At 47.7% G+C, this 25,328-nt stretch overlaps 2 protein-coding genes across 3 annotated transcripts; one reads left to right on the top strand and one right to left on the bottom strand.

The window, feature by feature from the left end:
• Positions 1-1,567: 1,567 nt before the first annotated feature.
• On the bottom strand, positions 1,568-13,105 carry dok1b (docking protein 1b). Of its 2 annotated transcripts, none has more exons than XM_076086957.1 (5): positions 12,767-13,105; positions 5,415-5,738; positions 4,764-4,860; positions 4,489-4,661; positions 1,568-3,939 (listed from the first exon to the last, which is right to left on the bottom strand). In XM_076086957.1, exons 1-5 carry the CDS (start codon positions 12,821-12,823, stop codon positions 2,533-2,535), a joined length of 2,058 nt encoding a protein of 685 aa, XP_075943072.1. In that variant the 5' UTR covers positions 12,824-13,105; the 3' UTR covers positions 1,568-2,532. The 2 variants fall into 2 exon arrangements, with proteins under 2 accessions (XP_075943072.1, XP_075943073.1); XM_076086958.1 differs by having other exon boundaries at positions 4,764-4,857.
• Positions 13,106-14,537: 1,432 nt separating this feature from the next.
• Positions 14,538-17,398, top strand: nagk (N-acetylglucosamine kinase). Its single transcript, XM_076087251.1, has 10 exons — positions 14,538-14,595; positions 14,998-15,082; positions 15,212-15,310; positions 15,416-15,557; positions 15,762-15,872; positions 15,951-16,063; positions 16,243-16,330; positions 16,432-16,529; positions 16,629-16,707; positions 16,859-17,398. The coding sequence occupies exons 1-10, from the start codon at positions 14,567-14,569 to the stop codon at positions 17,059-17,061; spliced, it is 1,047 nt and encodes a 348-aa protein (XP_075943366.1). The 5' UTR covers positions 14,538-14,566; the 3' UTR covers positions 17,062-17,398.
• The last annotated feature ends 7,930 nt before the right edge of the window (positions 17,399-25,328 follow it).

The following is a 25,328-nucleotide window of genomic DNA, read 5'->3' as shown; positions in this document are numbered from 1 at the left end:
ACACACACACACAGGAATGCACACATGGTGATATGGCAGCATGCATGAGACATTGTCCAAACTTGACAACCCATAAACTGAACACTTGACAGCAGCAGGCCTTTTTGTTTCTCACTCGCCTACAGTATATCTGTCACACACACACACACACACACACACACATTCAACGGCGATCAGGCAGTCAGTTTAGCGGTTCTGCAGATGCATGAAAGGTCAAAGCAGATGAGGAGAGAAATATGAGGGAAGGAAGGTGAGATGAGGTGACAGAAAGCACAGAAGAGCTTTTTGTAGCTCTGAACCGCTTCCAGTTTGGAAGCCGACACCAAATGTGTTTTTATGACGTTGTAATCAGTCAATCAGTGTGTGGCCCGTAAATATTAAGCTACCTCCAGCAGAGGGTTAGCTTAGCTTAGCATAAAGCCTGAATAACAGCACTGAAAAAGCAGTCAGATTCAAGATGTCACCCTCAGCTGTTTGCAGTTCACTTTATGACTAGATATTGGGCAACGTCTTCGACTGTAAATGTGTAAACGGCTTGTTTTGGATTTTCCAATGAGGAAGTGTTGAGCCAAATTGAAGAAATAAATGTTGACGGTATGAAAACACCACCATGTACTGTGTGTGTGTGTGTGTGTGTGTGTGTGTGTGTGTGTACCATGTTTCTTTCTTTCCGATGGGTTCACAGAGAGTTTAATGAGAAAGACAGAAGTTTGTCCTCACTCTTTCTCTTTCTGTTTTTCTGCCCCCACTCTGTCTGAAAGGATGGAGGAGGGGGGGGGGGGGGGGGGGGGGGGGGGGGGGGGGGGGGGCGAGTTAGGAAATTGAGCCTTAATATGTAATCAAGTTACTTTTGGAGGATTGTCCTGTCCCGAAAGTACTTCAGCAGCAGGTGGGTAAATAAAGAAAGGAAAAAAGAGGGATGATGGGGATAAAGAGCAGCGACGGGAACAGTCTGTACCTGTTATTCTCAGCCAACCAGACACAGACAGGTCCATCCAGCCAGCATTCATCGTGTCACCATCCTTTTCATCTCTTTTCTGTGTCTTTGAGTCTTTTTCTTCTCACTCTTTGGTCAACCTCAGCTCAGGATAAACACCCGCACAATCAGCATTCTTGAACATGTCAGTTCAATGCTTTTATCCCTTATTGCTTCCCATCTCGTCCCTCCGTCCTGCCCCCCCTCTTACGGTATCTCTCTGCAGTTAAAATGCACAGCGTGTCCAGCACAAACCGGCCGCCACTAACTGTCACCGGAGCAACCGAACAACAGAATTAATGCGGAGAGGGAGAAAGGAAAGGAAAGGAAGAGAGACAAGAAAGGCTTTGCTTCTTATTTTCGAGGCTCCACTTTAACGGCGTGATTAAGTGGTTGGAAACCGACTGAAACAACAGAAACAGAGCGTGGCGGAGAGTGAGGTCAGACTGTTGGACCGTCCCGTTTGGTCCAGAACAGAAAGTCTTTGAAACACTAATAAACTGTCTGATTGGGACAGACACACTGAGGGGAAGTCGTGATGGAGCAATGAGGGGACTTCTCTTGCTTACTGATCAAACTATGGAGAACCTCTTTTTATGTTTTTGGAACCGTTTTTATTAATAGTTATATTTACAGACAGCACAGCTGATTCTGACATTCATTCACATACCGACACATTGCAGGGGATTGATTAGTTTCATATTTAGTCTGTACATAGAAACGTAAGGGATTCTATGATATCTCGTGTGGGAAGTCTCCTCTGTAACTCAAAGCATGAGGACCATGTGACCCCATCACCTCTTTATGATTCATTTAGGTCTGGTTTCAAGATCCACTTTGTATGCTTCCTCCAGAACAGTAGCAACAATGTTTTTACATTGATGAGGATCCTAAGATGCAACTTCGTCGCATACTAGTGTCCTGGGTTGATTTTGTTGGAAGTCTCCCTGATTTATTGGGATCCAGGATGATACATGAGTCCAGAAAACACAAACAGAAAAAAACCAGCTCCTTTTGGCGAAGTCCTAGCCTCAAAGCTCCAAACCTAAGAAGTGCAAAAACATGTTTCCCAGTTACTCCATCAGCACGACAGACATTTTGAAAAAGCAGAGCCAAGCCGCTCTCTCAGCTTGCTGGAGTGAAGCCTGTAGGCCGGGCTCCTTTTGGCAAATCCAAATGCTTTCTGTGTGTGTGTGTGTTCAAGTGAAGTGGTTTGTTCCAACCACACAGTGGCTTGGTACTCCAGTTATGGGTTTGACCATGCAAACACTCGCTCTTTCTCAAACAAACTCACACATACTCACACACACACACACACAGAGGGTGGTCCTACAATAGTTGCACTCCATGTTTCGAAATGCAGCCGTCATGTGGTGTTCTCATAGTTCGGAGTGTAGCTACTCCGAATGAATCAGTCCAACTATGCCAGTCCACAGAGGAAGAAATGTGCTTAGTCCCTACAAAAAACTGCAAGATTAAAGGCATGAAGCAAGTCTCCTCTTCTCACGAAGGGGATAAACATTTCATTTTTAGTCTCTGTAAAAAAAAGAAGGATGTCAAACATCTCCCAAGTTGTCATAGATGATATCAGGTGATCTCAGCGGTGCCTGGTGGTGCTGGTTGTACCACGAATTAGCAGATGGAGGTTTCTGCTTCGACACTCTGCTGTACAGCTCCCTCCCCTCGTCTCCTCCACCCCAAATGTTGTTGTTGTTGTTGTTCATATTACTGCCAGGACCTCCATGTTTCCCGGGGGGCAGGGGCATCGGCTCTTTTCGGCCAAAAGCGACCCGGCCCGGTTTGGGGGCGGTGACAGGTTTGGGCCACCTCGGAGCCGGAGCCGGAGCTGGAGCCGGAGCTGGAGCCGGAGGCTGCGCCGCGCCGCGGCTTGGGCCCAGCTGCGGAGGCGACTGTCTGTGGGAGGGGCTGCTGTAATTTCCCTCCAACCCTGATAGGTCTTCCTGTCTCCTCTGGTTGTAGGGCTCCAAGCGCGCCTCGTCATAAATACTCATCCCTGAACTAGTGGCCATCCTCGCGCCTCCTTTGGCGCAACCCTCGGGTTCATCGTAGATGTGCTCCGGACGCGGAGCAGGAGGCGAGGAAGCACCCTCTGCTTGACCTCCTGGGGGTCGCCTGTTACTGTTCACGCCTCTTCCTCCCCCCGCTGCCCCGTTCAGACCCAGCGCGCTCGTTTTCTGGCTCAGCTCCAGGCTGATCCGGTCGTAGAGGTGCGAGTACAAGTCCGGTGGCTTCCTGTGGTTGCTGCCCACGAGGTGGTGATCCCCTTGGATGCCACCCGCCGAGGCCTCGTCTCCTACTGGTCGGAGGCGTGGGGTGGGCACTGGAACGGTGGATGGGTTGCTGGTTTGACTTTGACTTTTAATGCTGTCCACCGGGTCGGAGTACAGGCAGTCGATGCCTTGCAGAGGCAGGCGGACCGAATCTGCTGGCTCAGAATAAAGACTTGCCTGTTCATCAGTTGAGGAAAGAGCTTTTGCTGCTGTGTGTCCCCTAGGAGTCTTTGGAGGCCCCACCCCACCTCCCAAACCCCCCAGCATGGCTGGTGGTTCTGGTAAACTCCTCCCCTTGAGTCCTCCGGCAGTGCCTTGCCCCCTTCCTCCTCCTCCTCCTCCATCTCCGCCCTCCCTCTTCCCGAGCACACCATCGGCAGAGCCCGGTTTGCTGCCGCCTGAATCTCCGTCTGCCTCCCGGCTGCTGCAGCTGCTGCCGCTGCTGTCTCCGCTTGCTGCCGTCACGCTGGCGTTGTGTATGTGCTGCAGCGACGCAGGGCATTCTGGGTCAAAGTTAACGGGGCAGCTGAGGTGGCGCTCCTCGACCAGCACCTTCTGCGACTGGATGGCCTGGTCCACCAGCGAGAAGATCTCGTTGCCTTGCTTGGTCTCAAAGGTGAAGTTACCGGGGCCCGAGTCGCAGCGCCGGCCTGCATCGAACGAGAACATCACCTGGAGGAGGAAAGCAGAGAGACTAAATAAATATATACAGAGGCGTCTGAAGAAATGACAAAATGGAAGCGAAATAATGGAAGCTAGTCACAGAAGTCATTTATAATATTCTTGGCACTAGACGGCTTGCTTCCTTTTTCCACTGAACTTTACTTTTCTCAGCTTATCTATTTTATCACTACACTGTTTTCACTTACTGTTCCAATTTGACTTCATACACACACTTTCTTCCCCTGCTTTCTTTTTCGCAAACGCAGAGACCTACGTACAGAGACAAATTGTGTAGACAAATTTTAAAACCATTGGTCTCTATCAAAGTATCACAAAAACAACCAGACTCTAAAGATAAATATCCTCTGTGACAGCGAGGCCCTGACCCCACACACACACACACACACACTCATTTGCACCTCCTAAATACGATGAAGACTGGGCTTAAATTGAACACACCAAACTTCCTCTGCCTGTACTCGTCAGATCCGTCAGAGATCTATTTTTGATCCCTGAAGATAATATATATTTGTTTGTCTCATAAGCGCAGACACCCACCCGGTCTCGCCCATATCTCCTCAGCAGCTTGTAGGGCCACACCAGAACATTCCTCTTGGTCTTTGGCTCCTTCAAGATTAAGGTGTCGTTTTCAGCTTTCAGCCAGTAGCTGCCGGCCAGCCCGCAGCGCTCCGACGCCTCGGTTCGCTGAATGCTCACCCAGAACTCGTTCACTGCGAGGAGAAGAAGCCAGACGTGTTTTTGCTATAGGTTTACTTATATTCTCCTCATTTCTAATGATCTGCTGTGCTAAAATATGTCTCTGAAGTCCTTACCCTCCTCTCTGGAGTAGTAGATGAGGTTTTCAGCCATCTGCAGGTCCTGGGCTCCTCCATTGGAGTCTGCAGCGGTGCTGTTGCCGCCTCCTCCCTGCTGACACAACAAAACGCAGAGACACTACTAGTCAACCAGCTGATAAAGCAGGCAAATTAGGATCCTCATAGTATGTTAATCAGGAGTTTGCATTTTGGTTTATGTGTAGACAACGTTCCAGTCCACTGGGAGGGTTGAGTGGGCAAAGAGTGAGAGAGGGGAAAGAGGAAAAAGAATAAAGACAGAGGACGAAGCGGATGAAGTCGTCCTGCTGGAAACTCCCCCCCCCCCCCCCCCCCCCCCCCGGCTTCCTCTCTGCAAATAAGTGTAACGTTCATGTGTGTGTATGTGCGTGTGTGTCAGTGCACACAATGTAAGCTGTGGCCTGTACAGACACTCCAGGGGCATGTGGGAAATTTTGGAAGTCACACAACAAAAGGAATTAAGCTACGATCCCAGTTGAGAGCAACATTTAGAACAGCGGTTCTTCAGCGTTTCCCCCCAAACTAAAGAGACTAAAGAGTATTTTTCGTCATATTCAGGCTCGAAAACAAACACGTAAACTCAAACCTTAAAAACTCACAGACACAAGGAGAGAGAAAGTGTAAGGATACCTGGAATGCGATGTCACACATGGTATCCATCCAGTCTTTGGCGACGCTCTTCTCCGCGGCGAACACGTGCGTCTTGTCGTTGGTCTCCACACAGAAAGCTGCCATGTTTTCTTTGGGACAGCTCTCCGTCACAGCCGGCAGGATGGAAATGCACTCCGACAGGCGGATGATCTTCTTGTCGAGCTTCCTGGTTTTCTCATTGGACCCGCTTCCGGAGGTTCCGCCGGCCCCGCCCACTCCGCCCGAGGGCGCGTCGAAGAACTCGAGGCGGGCGATGCCGTTCTGACTGGCGGGGTAGAGGACGAACCAGTTCTTCTTCCATTTCTGATGAGTGTAAAAGTTGAAGAGGAGAAGATTAAAGCTGCACTTTAATCTGCACTAATCAATATTTTCACGTTATCAATGGAACAAATGACTATGTGTGATGTGAGAGATGTATCATCGGACCCAGTGGTTTCCCTTTGATTCATCCCTTCAACATACATATTGTCAAAATTTGTACGTACGGTATCACATTTCTTTCTTTGAGTTTCCATTTTGTTAGCTTGTTCTAATAAAAAAATGTAGTGGGGGGGATGACACACATCTGGCCTGCTTACATCTGTCTGAGGGGGGAGGAACAATTTCCATGTGGTTTGTTCAGACAGCATGGGGGGGGGAAGCAAAATGCAGCGATTGCCACAAATAATCAAAAAACGATGAAAAGTGGAGAATGTTAAGGTTTGAAGATCACAGAAGACGTGAGTCAAAATAACATTTCCAGGTCTTTCCCTTTCTTCTACTCTACCGACTGAGGCTTAATGTAGGAGGCATGACTCAGACGGGTCGCACACACCAATGTTCCACTCAGCAGCAGTGGACCACAGGTACAGAATGAATAAATACAGTGGGTAAAAGTTTAGTGTGACAACTAGATGGGCACCCAATAATAGGTATGACCACAAAATAACAACACTGTGTGAAATTACACACAGGTTAAAAATATGACCCCCGGTCTAAAAGTAGGTGACAGGTGCATCATGTCTCTCTGGGGCCCGCAGTGAGGAAGCAACCACTGACAATGAGCTCTTCCTCCTCGGGGACAGAAAAGGGACGTGACCAAACAACGTGACTCAAAATACTGAAGAAGCACAGCGAGCGAGTGTACAAGACTCCAGATGTGCAGTGCCAACTATGGACATGATGACACACTGCATGTGAGATTGTGTGCAATCACTACACAAACGAGTATACATGGAACTGTATGAGATACCAGAACTCAACACTTGTTTGGGAAGTCCCTGTACCCTCTGGACGTGTGTGTGTGTGTGTGTGTGTGTGTGTGTGTGTGTGTGTGTGTGTGTGTGTGTTTTTGGCTACCCCGCGTCACACTCTGCCTCATCTCAGCTACAGCTGTGTTTTCCCCTTACATTCACTTGGTTGGGGCAGAAGCTGTCTGACAGGCAGAGAGCTGAGCTTGTGACAGGAAGGTCAGCGGCTTGAAAATCCTTCGAACAGCGGGGAAAATCCTGCTGACGGAGAAGAATGAGACACACTGTAGTGCCGCCGCCTCACTTAAAGGGCAGATGAGGTGGTTTTACAGCGCAGAACTTGAAAAAAGGGGACGTTGAATAACCCGGTAGAATGTTTTAACAATAGGTTCACTGAAGCAAAGGGCAAAAGTAAAACCAGGAATTTCCAAAAAACCTACATTAATAATGTATCAGATAAACTGAAACTGTTCATGTTGGGGAACGGGTTTTAGTGAAAAGGGATAAAGGGACATTTTCTTTATTATCTAACAATAAAATGATCATCCAGTTCATCTGAAAACCACCTATACGCAGCTCACAGCGTGTGACTTTGGATATGAATGTAGATAGTAGAGGGTTGAAAAAAAAACTCATGACTACAGTTGGGAAATTGCTGCAGAAAATGTGTCTATTTAGGGCTATTTGAAGTAAACCAATAGCCAGACACTTTGAGTTGTCGTTGGAGGGAAAGCACAGGTGTTACTCATAACACTAACGAGGGCTCCGTCCTATTCAAGAGTCCCAGTAAGACAGGACAATGTGACAGAGAGCCAGCGTGCACAACACCAGAACCCCACTGTTGGGTCCATTAAAATGTATGTTATAAACTACTGACCATAACTGAAGGGGTAAAAGTACAATATGTATATTTAATGAAGTGTGAATGCAATGGAAACAAAATTAGCACTCCTGTACTTTTCACCACTGGGTTAGCGGATGAATTCTACCAACATGGCAGCTTGTTCGCTGTCACTCACAGCATGGAGATCACAGACGTGTGAGTCGGTCTTAAAGTGGAATTATAGCATTTGCACAATTTAAAAATCAATCAAATTATTTAATCCTCGTTGCAATTTAACAGTAAGCACAAACCAGGTGGGACTCTCCAGCAATAACGCTGTCATAAATTGTAAACATCACAATTATTGCAAGAACAGAACTGACAAGAAACGTGCATAAATGAAAGCCAACTTCATCAATTTCTATAAGTCAGAAATTGCACATGCACATGCACACCAGGTTTCATAAGTCAACACATGCACGATTAACTAACTGCCAGAAAGGACAGGAAATGTGTGGGATTGTCATTACCCAGGATACTCTTCACTTCCTTCTTCTGCACCCAGGTGTGTCTCAGTGTGTGTGTGCATGTGTGTGCATCTGTTTGTATTGTTGTACATATTCCCCCTCTGCGCATTAAGGACCATCTGTTGCTGTGCACAAGTGCATACAATCACACATAGAGACTGTGACAAAAACGTGTGGTTGTGCTGTATACATGAAGACGGTGCGAAACATTAACCCCTGTTGAAATACGGTCCTAAAAGGTGTGGGTGTATATGTGTGAGTGTATGTGTGTGGGTGTATGTGTGTGAATGTATATGTGTGAGTGTATGTGTGTGAATGTATATGTGTGAGTGTATGTGTGTGGGTGTATGTGTGTGTATGTGTCTACATGTGAAACAGCTGCTCCATATAAGGCAACAGACCGTTATCAGCAACTACACACAAAGTGGAAATTATGCAAAAAGGATCATGACAGAGAGATGGAGAGAGATACTTCCTCACGGACGCCCTGCCTGTTCACAAGAACAGAATGAACTGCAGTAGTGTGCGTTTGTGTTTCTCTGTTTCACAGTTTCACTGCCCAAACAATAAAGAGCCTTTACCGTCATGATGACCTATCGCTCTGAGAAATTTACATTTACAAGAAAAGGCGCTTTGAAAAGCTCCGATAAAAACACTGCTCTACGTTCTACGTTCATTACTGAAAAGTTTAGTTTTTTCCTTTTTAACATATTGTTTGTGAGTAGAAGCTGCATCAAGCTAGGATAAGAAATTAAATCTAATTCCCTGGGACTTGCCCTTGGCACTGTCACTCCTTTGTTTATTTGTTATTAAAATGTAGACCTCATTTTAAGAAGAATAAATGCGGGTAATGATGTCCATCTTGCATCATTCTGAACGTGCATGTGCAATGTAACCGTTGCACAGTGTCCCTGTTCATGTGCAAAGTAAGTAAGTACAATAAGGCATTAATACATTGTCTGGCTGTATGAATTCTTGTGAGATCATTTTGCATAAACTACTAGGACAAATTCTGCCATGTCTGTCCTCAAAACGGTCATTGTATTTATTTGTTTATGAATTCACATTTTGCACTCATTTTACCATTATATTATTGTGAGATACAGGAAGATGCTTTCTGTGCGATTCATTGGAGTTCACCCTTCAAAACCTGCCGTGGGGACCTAAGTCACTCCAGGAGCTGGAGGAGTGTGTGCGAGTGTGTGTGTGTGATGGGTGGATACATTTAATCCACTGCTTTCACCGCTCAAACACAGGCTCTTCTCTATCTGTCAGGATGCTATTTAACTAAACCACTGGACCATGTTCCCACTGGCCACAGACAGACCTCAGTGACACACGCTGGAGCAGAGTGTGTGTTTATCCGAGAGAGTGAAAGTATGTTTGTGTATCGGAGCAGAATCAAAAAGTATGTTGTCGTCATCATTCACAATGAGGTCAGCTTGAATCTGATGAAAAAAAGTGTGTGTGTGTGTCTTTTCTTATCTCAAATAGCATGCCAAAACCAACACTGCACTGTGATCAAAAAGATATGTTTGTGAAAATATAAAATGGTACATTATCCGTTCATCATACGGCATGCTCACGATAACGTTGACTCTTATCCGTGCCCACCAATGCCCTTATCTTCATGCCTCAAATAATCTGTTGCTTCTTTTCAGAGAAATAGGATTCAGCATCAGAGATGCTACCTGCGGCGAAAAAAATGAAGAGAATATCAGATGAATCCCATTAATCCATCAGGCAGGTATTACTCTTGACGTGATGTGTGTAATACTACTTTATCCCGACACGCCCCGTCTGTTCAAGTGTCTGCTGGCTCACGGCTGAAGCTGTCTTCATCATTTACCAACTACCCACATCTGCAGCCTCTGCCGGTAGCTGGCAAACAGCTGCTGACATCCACATCAAACCGAGAGCTTTTTGTAGATCCGGGGTGCAGATAAAACTGCAAAAACTGCAGATCCAAGTGGATGCACGTACAGGCAGCTACTTTACCACTAAATCACATCGCTCATGCTCCACATGATTTGGCCCCGAGATGAAAACAAATGACAGCTCGACAAGAGTAAAGACTGTAATTACAACAGTAAAAAGTTAAGGACTCAATCAACTTCATCAGGCGCTGGGCCTAGGTACTGTAACCACATGTGCTGTATATACACAAGGCTCCACTGTGGACGTGAACATCCACATCACCACAAATACTTGGCGTGCTTTAATCCTCTGCAGTGTTCAGATGTGGATTTTGTTATGCATGCCTTTGTAACGCCGTGTGCATCAAACTTCAGAGGAACCAGCACATGTATTTTTGTGTTTAAAGGGGGTCTTTTCAAATCCCTCTGGTGTTTCATTAAAGGGGCACTTCACAAATGTTGCACCTAACATATTTTTTTATACATTTTCTTATACATTTCTTTGTCCATCGGCCAATCTAACGATTCCCAAACTGGGGGGGGGGGGCGAGCCAGTGCAGTGGGAACACGCATGACTGTGGGCACATGGAGCTGAACCAAAACTGGGTTCATCTAAAATCATTTGGGAATATTAAACAAAAATGAAGGCTCTAATGCAGGAAAGACTTTTATTATAACTTTAATTAAAAGATTTATACAGAAATCAACATGGACAGATTTTTGACAGAAGACAAAAAAAAAAACATCCAATGATCAAACACATTGGTCAATCCAAAATATGACGAAGCTTATCTTTTTCTCTAGTTTTCTGACAGTATAGCTGGAGTGCTTCTTGTGTCTTTTGTGCGTGACAACTCCGGGGCAAAGTTTGGGCAAAGTTTAACTAACATCTGCATAACAGTAGCTGAGAAACATACATAAAGAAAGCAACTTATGCTCTTGATGTTCTGTCAATATAAATTCTACATGATTCCTTTTCTTCCTAGTCTCCCCAATACTGATATCTGATTGGATGTGGAGCGTGGACACTAAAATCTTTGACACAACATAAATGAAACCTGGATGCATCTTGACAGTTTACATCCTAGCAGCCTGCCCACGCACATGACAACGAGCCTTTATGAATGTGTGTGTGTGTGTGTGTGTGTGTGTGTGTGTGTGTCCACTGACAGCTCTGACGATTGCATAATCCGCCCAGCAAACCTCAAACCAGTTTCAACACTTTCAGATCAGCCGACGTTCAGCTTCCTGTGCCATTCTTTTCTACTCTGGTGCATTTTTATCCACTTCGGTTCATCTTCATGCTCAACTCTAAAAAGATAACATGTTACATTTTCAATATGAGGAGACTCTTGTTTGTTCTCAATCTGTTTATTTTCTACTGTTTACAAAAGGCATTGAAAGTTGTGCTTTTGGAAGCAAGAATATCTATTGTGGACCCGTGACTTCGGGGCAGGAAACATGGCCAGAACGTTTTGTTGATCCGTGTCATATGACCAGAGAGAGAGACACAGAGACAAAGAGCCTCTTACAAATCTGAAAGAGTAAATGAGTTATTATCCAGCGGTGCAAGGAGACCAAAGGCGAGGTTGCATGGAGGCCAAGCACTGGAATAAACACACAGACACACCCACGGGTGCTATCACTGACATTTAACCGAGACCTGCTGTGTGATCTCCTAAACTAAAATGAGTGCGCAGGGGGCAACAACACTAACCTGGCTTGTTGACAGTGTTTGCAATGGTGTGAACAGCTGTTTAAACGCAGCTGAAGTGGAAATATGTCTGCCACCTTCGTGAAAAAGGTCGGTTTCGCCACTGTCTCGACTTTGCAGCTCTATGAATCTATGTTGTTGTGGGAGTGCTTATTGTGGAAAGTCAAAATGTATCAAACAAGGTGTGTTTTCAATCACGCAGCTCTATTACCTAATGACTGAGGTGTCACCAGCTCACACACACAAACACCAACAAGTCTCATAACCTAAAAAAAAAGGTGCTTCAGTCCACTTTGCTTTCATGCATTTGTACATTCACTGAATGTTACTACAGTGCACTGTGGCTGTTAGCAGCTCATTAACACGTTCACGTGCATACTGGCTCACACACAGAGATGCGCAGCAGGTTTACTCCAAAGCCACCACATCAAAACAAGGCCAGATCAGTGAAACATGGCTGGAACTTCCTCTCTCTCTCTGCATCTACTGCGTGTTTGTCTTTGAAGACGCTGGGCACAATGGCTGCTCTGTAATTGCATCAATATGTGCTCTATTTATGTGTCATGATCAAAAATGCGGCTCCCTTATGGCGCACAAGCAGGGATTGCGCAAAGTCAACGTGAACATATTTACCAACAAACTTCTGCTGCTGTGTTGACTTAAACGAATCAATAACAGGCTTTATTTGTCTCATAAATATATGGTATTACTTTATCATTTCTAAAATGTTCCTAGGAGAGAATCTTTTGATTATTTTGTCGCCAATAATATCATTTTCTTAATTTCTATAAGGACTTACAAACTGGTTATCATAGGCAGCAGTTACTGTATCACTTGCTGTGGTATTTCTATAATATTCATAAGGGGACTTTTAGTGTCTGAGAAGCATTTTAGCTACTTTTATTGGCTTTAAAGACCTTCGTCGAATAAAGCATTTCCTCATATATTACTGGTATATTATATTAATATTACATTTATATCGCTGCCTATAAGCTTGATGTTATAGCATCCTTAAAGCCTTCTTTTTAAGCGGTTACTAGCAACAGTTACATTTCATCATTTCTGTCAACGCCACTACCGTTATAATATATTATAGGAAACAACTGTTCTCCTTGGACTTACCTTTCCAAACTTCTGATGCTGCACATAAAGTTGTCCCTCCTTAACGTGGGTGTCCATGCCCTCAAACACTCCAGGGCCACCCTTCCTCTAGAAAGGCGAAATTCGACTTGAACTTGACTCACTTTTGAGGGGTTTATTTTTTCCTATATCCTCCTATCAACTTCCCCCTTCTCTCACTTCCGCCCCCCCGCTGTTAAAGCGCACGTATCGTACCGCTCGCGCACAGCTGAAGGTGTCATGGTGGAAATTTTAAAAAAAGCCAAAACAGTCCCGAGGTGGTCCCGAGAAAGTTAAAGAGTGTCTGAATGTTGTCGGCGGGTCGCCTGTCTGTCGCCTCTCTCCTCCTGTACGGTCTGAACAGAGAGGAAAGCCACGCTTAATAGATAACGAAGCGCTTCCGGTTACAACTTTCAGAATAAAAGTCCAATTAAGTATCGCAGTTCCGAAGTAGCCTACACATGTAGACTTTTAAATTAGATTTTTAATTCAGGAGACCCACCACAAGACAGGTCCTCAACGTGTCACCTTAGGGCCCCCTTGTCATTTCAACTGGCATTAGGCTCTTTGTGGATAAAGTGCAAGAGTTTTGAAATTGACAGAAATATTAATTATTTATTTAAGGAGACTAGCAATACAGCTTTGCATTTATTACCAAGACCATTGTTTGTTAAACATTTTTATTCATAGAAGAGCTCAATAGAAACCCCAAAGAGTTTGAGAAATATGTATTATTATGTTCCCATTGTTTATGGGCTTTGCAAAATTTGATCGCGTATGTGTGTTTTTATTTTTAAATCCAAATTATTTAACATCCGGTATAGTAGTGAGCTTGTGGTGCTTGACGCAGCTGTCTCCCTACAGGGGGAGTGGGCATAGCCTGTATATTAGAAGAGTGAGCAGCGCATGGCGAGCGCACCGAGCCGCTCCTATTCTTCCTCTCCTCCCTCCTCCTCACTCTTGTATAACTTCTCTGTTGGGTTTCAGCTCTGACACGCTCACTTTCTAAGGCGCACACAGACTATATGCATAACGTGCATTATACTTTAAACTGCATGTAACAACAGATGATGTATATTTTGGAAAACATACTGCAGGACATCACAGCAGGGCTATACAAACTCATAGAAAACTGCTACTATTCATTATACAAACAAATAATATACGGTAAAAGTACAGTGATATCACAGACATTTTGGGTAGCCAAAGAATGAACTTTTTTTTAAGGAACCGATGTTGGCAAAGAGAAGCTGGCCTCAAAGTTAATGTGTTGCAGATGCCTCCTGCTGGCTCACAGTGTAACTCAAAGTTGTTGTTTTCAGTCCATAACCAAATGGTCCTAAATATCTGTCCATATTGGGCCGATACTTGACACTGAGTATGTTTTTTTTAGACCATGAGCCAAGACACACAATTAGTCTTTACTTTGACAGTGTTCTTTCACAATACAAGAAAACCTGCTATTGCCCTGTCTTTCTGTTTTTCTCACATAGCACATAGCAGTGAACAAACCTTAGTACCTTGCATAACATTTTCTGCCTTACTATATGTTTTTCTTTTTTTTTATCATCACCATCACACAATGTTACCTGTAGATTATATATTTCCAAAATGCATTATGACATAACGTAATAAATGTGTGATTTGAATCACAGTCACTGCCATTCATTTCTTAATAACACATGGGAAAACACAGCTGCCACCTACTGGTAGTTTATTATTACTGCAGCTTGGAGCTCTCCTGCCGCTCTCGCGATATTTGCGCACTGCCTGAACCGACTGGACCAAAACAGGAAGTGAGACATGGCATCAGTGTTCTGTGGAGTAGAGGGGTGAGAATTAATTACAATATAAAAACAAACACGGACTTTAAACTATCGGTCAATGCTAGTGTGTGTTGCAGGCTTTTATTCGAGTTGTTTGCGGTTTGTCACAGAGCAATTTACAGTTTTATCTAATACTTTTTTAGTTGCATACTGACCATAGACTAGTCTTCTGACTGGGGGAGCTTTTTAGCTGTGTGAGTCTCGTGACCACTTCCTCTCAATATATGTAAATTAACAAACGTGATCCTTTTTAAAGCTTTTTTTGCACTTTAAAAGTGCGAGTATTTGTGTCCTTGCTGCCTCACCTGTCAGTTTATATATCACAGCAGATGCATATCTGTTTGTCTTGATGTATGCATGTGTTTCAGTTTCTCTCATCCCCTCTGCCCTCTCTATGTCTGTCTCCAGTGGAGCGACCCACTCCAAAGCGGTGGTGGTGGCAGCAGATGGAAAGATCCTGGCCGAGACGGAGGGACCGTCCACTAACCACTGGGTAAAAGGAATAAATAAGGGGAATTTGGAGGTTTTGTGCTTGTCTTATATATTTACTCAATGCATAAGACCAGAAAAAAACTGATTGCATAAAGATGTTGTTCGTGTGTGTGTGACCATGTTTATACAGTTGGTCGGGGTGGACAAATGTATTGAAACCATCAACGACATGGTCCAAAGAGCCAAGATGGAGGCAGGGCTGGATCCGAACACGCCGCTGTGCTCGTTGGTCAGTCAGACTGTTTGTGAAACGCTCGTACGATGACCTCCAATGAAAGCATCCCATGAAGACACAAGTGGGACATTTTAAACACAGATGTTTCTGTACGCGCAGGGCATGTCTCTGAGCGGTGGGGAGCAGAAAGCCGCCATCGACAAACTGATCGCTGACATGAAGCAACGTTTCCCAACTCTCTGCCGGCACTACTTCATCACCACAGATGCAATCGGCGCAATGGCGACTGCCAGCAATCGTGGTAACTAGTCTCTTTCTATTGTAAGACACTCACAGTGACAGATACAGTGGAAATCAGGGAAACACCTGATACTTTACCCCCTTAGGTGTGGCTGTATCAAAGTGATATCATTTATAGCGTGTCTTTCCACACTTTATGGCTTAATGAGATCGTCATTGTCATATAATACCAGTCAGCATCGGGCCGTCTCTGTTTTCTCTGTAGGAGGTGTTGTGTTGATATCAGGGACCGGCTCTAACTGCAAGTTGGTCAATCCCGACGGCTCAGAGATCGGCTGTGGAGGCTGGGGTCACATGATGGGTGACGAAGGAGGAGGTAACCACGGCAATATGTATATGAATCAGCTTTACTGATTGGACACCAGACCCTTTCAATGGTCTCTCTCTTTCTCAGCATTCTGGATCTCTCGTTTGGCGGTGAAGACGGTGTTTGATGCCAGGGACAACCTGGTCGCTCCTCCCCATGACATTACGCATGTCAGCAAGGCCATGGAGGAGTACTTCCAGGTCAGCGTCACAGTGAGAAATGTGTTCATTTGAAGTGCCAGCCAGGCTAAGAAACGAACCTTGAATCAAAAACACCTCTGAGAAGTCAAACAGTTGAGTGTCATCTGATTTCGAGAAATTACGTTTTGCTCTTCTGATGTATTTTGCATATATGGATAAAAGTGTACAATTTATTACAGGTGTCAAATCTGATGGGCATGCTGCCGCACCTCTACAGAGACTTCCAGAAGTCCCACTTTGCCGGTTTGTGCGTAAAGCTGGCTGAAGGTAGGACGGCGCATCATTTCCTGCTTGGTTCTTTTAAGGTGACGAGTAAGAGATTTGAATGGGGAGGTCAAATGAAAAGTGTTTGTTTGCATGTGTCTCAGGTGCGGAAGCAGGGGACGCTCTCTGTCAGTATGTGTTTACTCAGGCTGGGAGAGTCCTGGCAAAACACGTAGAAGCAGTTTTACCAACAGCACAAGAGGTAATGTACACACACACACACACACACACACATATACTGTACCTTCACTCGTGTTAAAAACATTCACACATGACTCTCTTCGTCCCTCTCTGATGACAGCCTCTGTTGAGTAGTGACCTCGGCCTGCCCGTGCTGTGTGTGGGCTCAGTGTGGAAGAGCTGGGAGCTTCTGAAGCCAGGTCAGTGCCCCGAAAATCAAGATAATGAGGTCTTAACTTATTTTCCCCATCATTTTGACTCTGAAAGAGGTGAAGCTGTAAAAAAAGTTCCTCCAAATCTCAGTTTCCTCTCTTAGTTTCTGCATCTTCCTGTCTCTGATTCTGTGATTAGGGTTCACTGAGGTCTTGGATGAAGTGGCAGCATCTGACAAGTTCAAGGGCCGTTTCCATCGCTACAGCCTCCTGACTCTGCGGCAGTCCTCGGCCCTCGGCGGCGCTAGTCTGGGGGCTCAGAGTATTGGCGAAACCTTAACTATGGATTACGACGCTAACGCCAAAGTCTTCTACCAGCACACTTTTAACAGCATCCAATGACAGTGCAGCTGCAAATCCCCGTAATTCTGAACCAATCAGTGTTCAGCTAAAGGGAAATCGTATTCTCCAATATCTAGTGTTCAGCATCCTTGTTAATAGCACCTACTATAATGATGATGAAGATGATAATGATTGTGTAATAATGGTGAAGCACTTGATTTGGTGGTTTCTGTGGAAGGTGGTTGAAAATATCCAATATCTGCATAGAGGCTATTTTGATAATGTAATTGATATGTCTTTCCTTTTACTGTAATTGTAACTCTTTGCACCTTTATAACACTTGTTTGCATTTGACATTTATAATAAAAGAGACTGTTGACTGTTAACAGACAACTCATTCAGTGTTGTGAATAAGTGCAGGTTTTAAAATGCTCACTGTTGATATTTTACAGTTATCATAGGCAGAGAAATGTAACACTTGATGCATCTTTTGCAGGATGTCTGCACTGTTGTTTTTTTACTACTAGATAGTGCTATTACCACCCCTCCACTTGTGACGCACACATCACAGTGTCACTTCTTCAATGGTAATGTAATGACTAGCAGGAAGCCCTAATTCTCATGAATCCACATGTGCTGAGGTATGACTTAAGTGCATGTAGAAGAAAGTCTTCGTTCGCAACACAGTTGTTTTCTTGTCATTGATTTCATGTTATACATTTTGTAAATTTAAAAGAGCTCCAAGTGCACACTCCCCAGTACATCAGGGACACCTGTGGCACATTTGGATACGGGTGGTATCAGAAAGAATATATTATCATACATGATAGGAGGGTGTTTTACAGGCGGTGACAGATTTTGACATTTTGGAAATTCACTACTTTCATAATTTAAAAAGATGGCCCTCCCCGTCATGACGCACTGAGTTTAGGCATCCTGTGGAGAATTCTCCTCAGAAGAAGCTCGTCTGGGATCACCAGAGCTTCAACATGAATATATATATAGTTATATACAGCAGCTCAAATATACTGCCAAGTTCAGATGACGGCTCTTTTTTTAAGTTGGATTCATATTTTTAGACATGTCCTGTGGCTATCATGTTTTCATTGAACTGTGAACAGTTTGATCGTCTCCCTCCACAAGCTGCATCACTGTGTCAGTCAGCATTACTGTTAACTATGTTTATTATCACGTTGATTACGTTATCAATCTCAAATCTCAGGAAGCTCATGCATACCGACTCTCCTCTTTTTGAATTAATTCTGGATGCATCTAAATTCTTACCTTATCATTAGAGTACAATGATTTCCTTACAACTTTATCACTGCAATTATTATTTTATTTAAACAAATACAATACCATGATGTGATTAATCTAGGTATAATGCATTTTAACCGATGGTACAGTAATTGCATTTCACATCATCTTTAAACTGCACTAATGTTGGCTGATGTTCGGCCACAGGGACGAGTTATCTTCACACACGCACACGCCAGGGTTGGTTGCTCTATGACACACGCAACACTATTGCAAATGAGCACACACACATAATACTTATACGGTTCATGCCTGTAAATACCGTTAGCATATTTCTACAAAGCCTGTGTGTGTTTTGTTTGCTAAACACTGCTATTGAAACCACCCTTAATTACCAATCATCTGCACACAGAAGGACCAGTGAGAACACCTGTAACCAATTAGATCACTTAGAAATCAGAGTTTGAACAAACAGGATTCGGGTTTGCTTTTTGGTGTGGAAGCCACTTTTGGAGAGAAGATAGTAGTGTAGTAGTGTGATGGTCACAGAAATTCATGGCCACGTCACCCAGAGTCCTGCCAGTACAAGGAAATACCGTTTAACTCATGCACGCAGTGTATGACGGTCACAGAAATGCATGGCCAGAGTCCTGCTAGTACCCTCGACGTGCGTGAAGTTGCGAGGGCCCGATCAATGCTGCTCGCGGCTTTAATTTATTTTATTTTTTTAACGAGCCTCCATCGATGCCCAGACGATCACCGCACCGAGCCTCAATCGATGGTAATACGATCACCGTGCCACCATCGACCGCAACGAGATTCCATCGATGCCCAGACGATCACCGCACCGAACCACAATCGATGGCAAGAAGATCATCGTGCCACCATCGACCCCAACGAGCCTACATCGATGCCCAGACGATCACCGCTCCGAACCACAATCGATGGCAAGACGATCACCGTGCCACCATCGACCGCAACGAGCCTCCATCGATGCCCAGATGATCACCGCACCTTGTCTCAATCGATGGCCAGACTATCACTGCAACGAGCCTCAATCGATGGCAAGACGATCACCGTGCCACCATCGACCTTAACGAGCCTCCATCGATGCTCAGACGATCACCGCACCGAGCCTCAATCGATGGTAAGACGATTACCGTGCCACCATCGACCGCAACGAGATTCCATCGATGCCCAGACGATCACCGCACCGAACCACAATCGATGGCAAGAAGATCATCGTGCCACCATCGACCCCAACGAGCCTACATCGATGCCCAGACGATCACCACTCCGAACCACAATCGATAGCAAGACGATCACCGTGCCACCATCGACCGCAACGAGGCTCCATCGATGCCCAGATGATCACCGCACCCTGTCTCAATCGATGGCCAGACTATCACTGCAACGAGCCTCAATCGATGGCAAGACGATCACCGTGCCACCATCGACCTTAACGAGCCTCCATCGATGCTCAGACGATCACCGCACCGAACCACAATCGATGGCAAGACGATCACCGTGCCACCATCGACCGCAACGAGCCTCCATCGATGCCCAGACGATCACCGCACCCTGTCTCAATCGATGGCCAGACTATCACCGCAACGAGCCTCAATCGATGGCAAGACGATCACCGTGCCACCATCGACCTTAACGAGCCTCCATCGATGCCCAGACGATCACCCCACCTAGCCTCAATCGATGGCAAGACGATCACTGTGCCACCATCCACCGCAACGAGTCTCCATCGATGCCCAGACGATCACCGCACCGAACCACAATCGATGGCAAGACGATCACCGTGCCGCCATCGACCGCAACGAGCCTCCATCGATGGACAGACTATCACCGCTGCTGTCCGAAGGAAGGGTTAATCTGCATCTGCGAATACACGGCATGTGCAGAATACCAAGAATTTTTTCAACAGGGAAGGTTTCTTCCCCTTTGACGGTTTCACAGGCTTATCTGTGTCTGGCATCGGAAAAACTTTATTGTTTCTCCATTTCGGAAACATCTTCCTTTTGGTCAGTGTCTCTCTGCCCTTTGAATCGGCAACGTCCGCCTCTATTCCGCACTTTGAATCAGCGACGTCCGCCTCTCCTCCGCTCTTTGAATCGGCGACGTCCGCCTCTCCGCTTTTTGAATCGGCGACGTCCGCCTCTCCGCTCTTTGAATCGGCGACGTCCGCCTCTCCTCCGCTTTTTGAATCGGCGACGTCCGCCTCTCCGCTCTTTGAATCGCCGACGTCCGCCTCTCCGTTCTCTGAATCGGCGACGTCCACCCCCCCCACGCTCTTTGAATCGGCGACGTCCGCCTCTCCTCCGCGCTTTGAATCGGCGATGTCCGCCTCTCCTCTGCTTTTTGAATCGGCAACATCAGCCTCTCCTCTGCTTTTTGAATCGGCGATGTCCGCCGGTTTCGCAGGCTTATCTGTTTCTGAAATCAGAACAACTTCATTGTTTGTCCGTTTCCAAAACCTCTTCCTTTTGGTCAGTGCCTCTCCTCCACGCTTTGAATCGGCGACGTCTGCCTCTCCTCCGCTCTTTGAATTGGGGACGTCCGCCTCTCCGCTCTTTGAATCGGCGACATCCGCCTCTTCGCTCTTTGAATCGGCGACGTCCGCCTCTTCGCTCTTTGAATCGGCGACGTCCGCCTCTCCGCTCTTTGAATCGGCGACGTCCGCCTCTCCTCCGCTCTTTGAATCGGCGACGTCCGCCTCTCCGCTCTTTGAATCGGCGACGTCCGCCTCTCCGCTCTTTGAATCGGCGACGTCCGCCTCTCCTCCGCGCTTTGAATCGGTGACGTCCGCCTCTCCTCTGCTTTTTGAATCGGCAACATCCGCCTCTCCTCTGCTTTTTGAATCGGCGATGTCCGCCGGTTTCGCAGGCTTATCTGTTTCTGAAATCAGAACAACTTCATTGTTTGTCCGTTTCCAAAACCTCTTCCTTTTGGTCAGTGCCTCTCCTCCACGCTTTGAATCGGCGACGTCTGCCTCTCCTCCGCTCTTTGAATCGGCGACGTCCGCCTCTCCGCTCTTTGAATTGAGGACGTCCGCCTCTCCGCTCTTTGAATCGGCGACGTCCGCCTCTCCGCTCTTTGAATTGGCGACGTCCGCCTCTCCGCTCTTTGAATCGGCGACGTCCGCCTCTTCGCTCTTTGAATCGGCGACGTCCGCCTCTCCGCTCTTTGAATCGGTGACGTCCGCCTCTCCTCTGCTTTTTGAATCGGCAACATCAGCCTCTCCTCTGCTTTTTGAATCGGCGATGTCCGCCGGTTTCGCAGGCTTATCTGTTTCTGAAATCAGAACAACTTCATTGTTTGTCCGTTTCCAAAACCTCTTCCTTTTGGTCAGTGCCTCTCCTCCACGCTTTGAATCGGCGACGTCTGCCTCTCCTCCGCTCTTTGAATTGGGGACGTCCGCCTCTCCGCTCTTTGAATCGGCGACATCCGCCTCTTCGCTCTTTGAATCGGCGACGTCCGCCTCTCCTCCGCTCTTTGAATCGGCGACGTCCGCCTCTCCGCTCTTTGAATCGGCGACGTCCGCCTCTCCGCTCTTTGAATCGGTGACGTCCGCCTCTCCTCTGCTTTTTGAATCGGCAACATCCGCCTCTCCTCTGCTTTTTGAATCGGCGATGTCCGCCGGTTTCGCAGGCTTATCTGTTTCTGAAATCAGAACAACTTCATTGTTTGTCCGTTTCCAAAACCTCTTCCTTTTGGTCAGTGCCTCTCCTCCACGCTTTGAATCGGCGACGTCTGCCTCTCCTCCGCTCTTTGAATCGGCGACGTCCGCCTCTCCGCTCTTTGAATTGAGGACGTCCGCCTCTCCGCTCTTTGAATCGGCGACGTCCGCCTCTCCGCTCTTTGAATTGGCGACGTCCGCCTCTCCGCTCTTTGAATCGGCGACGTCCGCCTCTTCGCTCTTTGAATCGGCGACGTCCGCCTCTCCGCTCTTTGAATCGGCGACGTCCGCCTCTCCTCCGCTCTTTGAATCGGCGACGTCCGCCTCTCCGCTCTTTGAATCGGCGACGTCCGCCTCTTCGCTCTTTGAATCGGCGACGTCCGCCTCTCCGCTCTTTGAATCGGCGACGTCCGCCTCTCCGCTCTTTGAATTGGCGACGTCCGCCTCTCCGCTCTTTGAATCGGCGACGTCCGCCTCTTCGCTCTTTGAATCGGCGACGTCCGCCTCTCCGCTCTTTGAATCGGCGACGTCCGCCTCTCCTCCGCTCTTTGAATCGGCGACGTCCGCCTCTCCGCTCTTTGAATCGGCGACGTCCGCCTCTCCGCTCTTTGAATCGGCGACGTCCGCCTCTCCTCCGCGCTTTGAATCGGTGACGTCCGCCTCTCCTCTGCTTTTTGAATCGGCAACATCCGCCTCTCCTCTGCTTTTTGAATCGGCGATGTCCGCCGGTTTCGCAGGCTTATCTGTTTCTGAAATCAGAACAACTTCATTGTTTGTCCGTTTCCGAAACCTCTTCCTTTTGGTCAGTGCCTCTCTTCCACGCTTTGAATTGGCGACATCTGCCTCTCCTCCGCGCTTTGAATCGGCGACGTCCGCTTCTCCGCTCTTTGAATTGGGGACGTCCGCCTCTCCGCTCTTTGAATCGGCGACGTCCGCCTCTCCGCTCTTTGAATCGGCGACGTCCGCCTCTTCGCTCTTTGAATCGGCGACGTCCGCCTCTCCGCTCTTTGAATCGGCGACGTCCGCCTCTCCTCCGCTCTTTGAATCGGCGACGTCCGCCTCTCCGCTCTTTGAATCGGCGACGTCCGCCTCTTCGCTCTTTGAATCGGCGACGTCCGCCTCTCCGCTCTTTGAATCGGCGACGTCCGCCTCTCCTCCGCGCTTTGAATCGGTGACGTCCGCCTCTCCTCTGCTTTTTGAATTGGGGACGTCCGCCTCTCCGCTCTTTGAATCGGCGACGTCCGCCTCTCCGCTCTTTGAATTGGCGACGTCCGCCTCTCCGCTCTTTGAATCGGCGACGTCCGCCTCTTCGCTCTTTGAATCGGCGACGTCCGCCTCTCCGCTCTTTGAATCGGCGACGTCCGCCTCTCCTCCGCTCTTTGAATCGGCGACGTCCGCCTCTCCGCTCTTTGAATCGGCGACGTCCGCCTCTTCGCTCTTTGAATCGGCGACGTCCGCCTCTCCGCTCTTTGAATCGGCGACGTCCGCCTCTCCGCTCTTTGAATTGGCGACGTCCGCCTCTCCGCTCTTTGAATCGGCGACGTCCGCCTCTTCGCTCTTTGAATCGGCGACGTCCGCCTCTCCGCTCTTTGAATCGGCGACGTCCGCCTCTCCTCCGCTCTTTGAATCGGCGACGTCCGCCTCTCCGCTCTTTGAATCGGCGACGTCCGCCTCTCCGCTCTTTGAATCGGCGACGTCCGCCTCTCCTCCGCGCTTTGAATCGGTGACGTCCGCCTCTCCTCTGCTTTTTGAATCGGCAACATCCGCCTCTCCTCTGCTTTTTGAATCGGCGATGTCCGCCGGTTTCGCAGGCTTATCTGTTTCTGAAATCAGAACAACTTCATTGTTTGTCCGTTTCCGAAACCTCTTCCTTTTGGTCAGTGCCTCTCTTCCACGCTTTGAATTGGCGACATCTGCCTCTCCTCCGCGCTTTGAATCGGCGACGTCCGCTTCTCCGCTCTTTGAATTGGGGACGTCCGCCTCTCCGCTCTTTGAATCGGCGACGTCCGCCTCTCCGCTCTTTGAATCGGCGACGTCTGCCTCTCCGCTCTTTGAATCGGCGACGTCCGCCTCTCCGCTCTTTGAATTGAGGACGTCCGCCTCTCCGCTCTTTGAATTGGCGACGTCCGCCTCTCCGCTCTTTGAATCGGCGACGTCCGCCTCTTCGCTCTTTGAATCGGCGACGTCCGCCTCTCCGCTCTTTGAATCGGCGACGTCCGCCTCTCCTCCGCTCTTTGAATCGGCGACGTCCGCCTCTCCGCTCTTTGAATCGGCGACGTCCGCCTCTCCGCTCTTTGAATCGGCGACGTCCGCCTCTCCTCCGCGCTTTGAATCGGTGACGTCCGCCTCTCCTCTGCTTTTTGAATCGGCAACATCCGCCTCTCCTCTGCTTTTTGAATCGGCGATGTCCGCCGGTTTCGCAGGCTTATCTGTTTCTGAAATCAGAACAACTTCATTGTTTGTCCGTTTCCGAAACCTCTTCCTTTTGGTCAGTGCCTCTCTTCCACGCTTTGAATTGGCGACATCTGCCTCTCCTCCGCGCTTTGAATCGGCGACGTCCGCTTCTCCGCTCTTTGAATTGGGGACGTCCGCCTCTCCGCTCTTTGAATCGGCGACGTCCGCCTCTCCGCTCTTTGAATCGGCGACGTCTGCCTCTCCGCTCTTTGAATCGGCGACGTCCGCCTCTCCGCTCTTTGAATTGAGGACGTCCGCCTCTCCGCTCTTTGAATCGGCGACGTCCGCCTCTCCGCTCTTTGAATTGGCGACGTCCGCCTCTCCGCTCTTTGAATCGGCGACGTCCGCCTCTCCTCCGCGCTTTGAATCGGTGACGTCCGCCTCTCCTCTGCTTTTTGAATCGGCAACATCCGCCTCTCCTCTGCTTTTTGAATCGGCGATGTCCGCCGGTTTCGCAGGCTTATCTGTTTCTGAAATCAGAACAACTTCATTGTTTGTCCGTTTCCGAAACCTCTTCGTTTTGGTCAGTGCCTCTCTTCCACGCTTTGAATCGGCGACATCTGCCTCTCCTCCGCGCTTTGAATCGGCGACGTCCGCCTCTCCGCTCTTTGAATTGGGGACGTCCGCCTCTCCGCTCTTTGAATCGGCGACGTCCGCCTCTCCGCTCTTTGAATCGGCGACGTCCGCCTCTCCGCTCTTTGAATCGGCGACGTCCGCCTCTCCTCCGCGCTTTGAATCGGTGACGTCCGCCTCTCCTCTGCTTTTTGAATTGGGGACGTCCGCCTCTCCGCTCTTTGAATCGGCGACGTCCGCCTCTCCGCTCTTTGAATTGGCGACGTCCGCCTCTCCGCTCTTTGAATCGGCGACGTCCGCCTCTCCTCCGCGCTTTGAATCGGTGACGTCCGCCTCTCCTCTGCTTTTTGAATCG

Source organism: Anarhichas minor, unplaced genomic scaffold (assembly GCF_050575085.1).
Source record: "Anarhichas minor isolate MPS153535 unplaced genomic scaffold, ASM5057508v1 ptg000009l, whole genome shotgun sequence".
NCBI classification, from domain to species: domain Eukaryota; kingdom Metazoa; phylum Chordata; class Actinopteri; order Perciformes; family Anarhichadidae; genus Anarhichas; species Anarhichas minor.
The sequence above is the reverse complement of the archived record's forward strand: the minus strand, read 5'-3'. Positions and strand labels throughout refer to the sequence as shown.

Bases quoted from the DNA above. Each gene is read 5' to 3' on its own strand.
- dok1b (XM_076086957.1), bottom strand. From the start codon at position 12,823: ATGGACACCCACGTTAAGGAGGGACAACTTTATGTGCAGCATCAGAAG. The intron at 4,861-5,414 runs GTATCCTTACAC...TTGTTGTGTCAG, and splicing joins TGTGTGACATCGCATTCCAG to CAGGGAGGAGGCGGCAACAG. The intron at 4,662-4,763 runs GTAAGGACTTCA...TTCTCCTCGCAG, and splicing joins CTACTACTCCAGAGAGGAGG to TGAACGAGTTCTGGGTGAGC.
- nagk (XM_076087251.1), top strand. From the start codon at position 14,567: ATGGCATCAGTGTTCTGTGGAGTAGAGGG. The intron at 15,311-15,415 runs GTCAGTCAGACT...CTGTACGCGCAG, and splicing joins ACACGCCGCTGTGCTCGTTG to GGCATGTCTCTGAGCGGTGG. The intron at 15,873-15,950 runs GTAACCACGGCA...TCTCTTTCTCAG, and splicing joins GATGGGTGACGAAGGAGGAG to CATTCTGGATCTCTCGTTTG.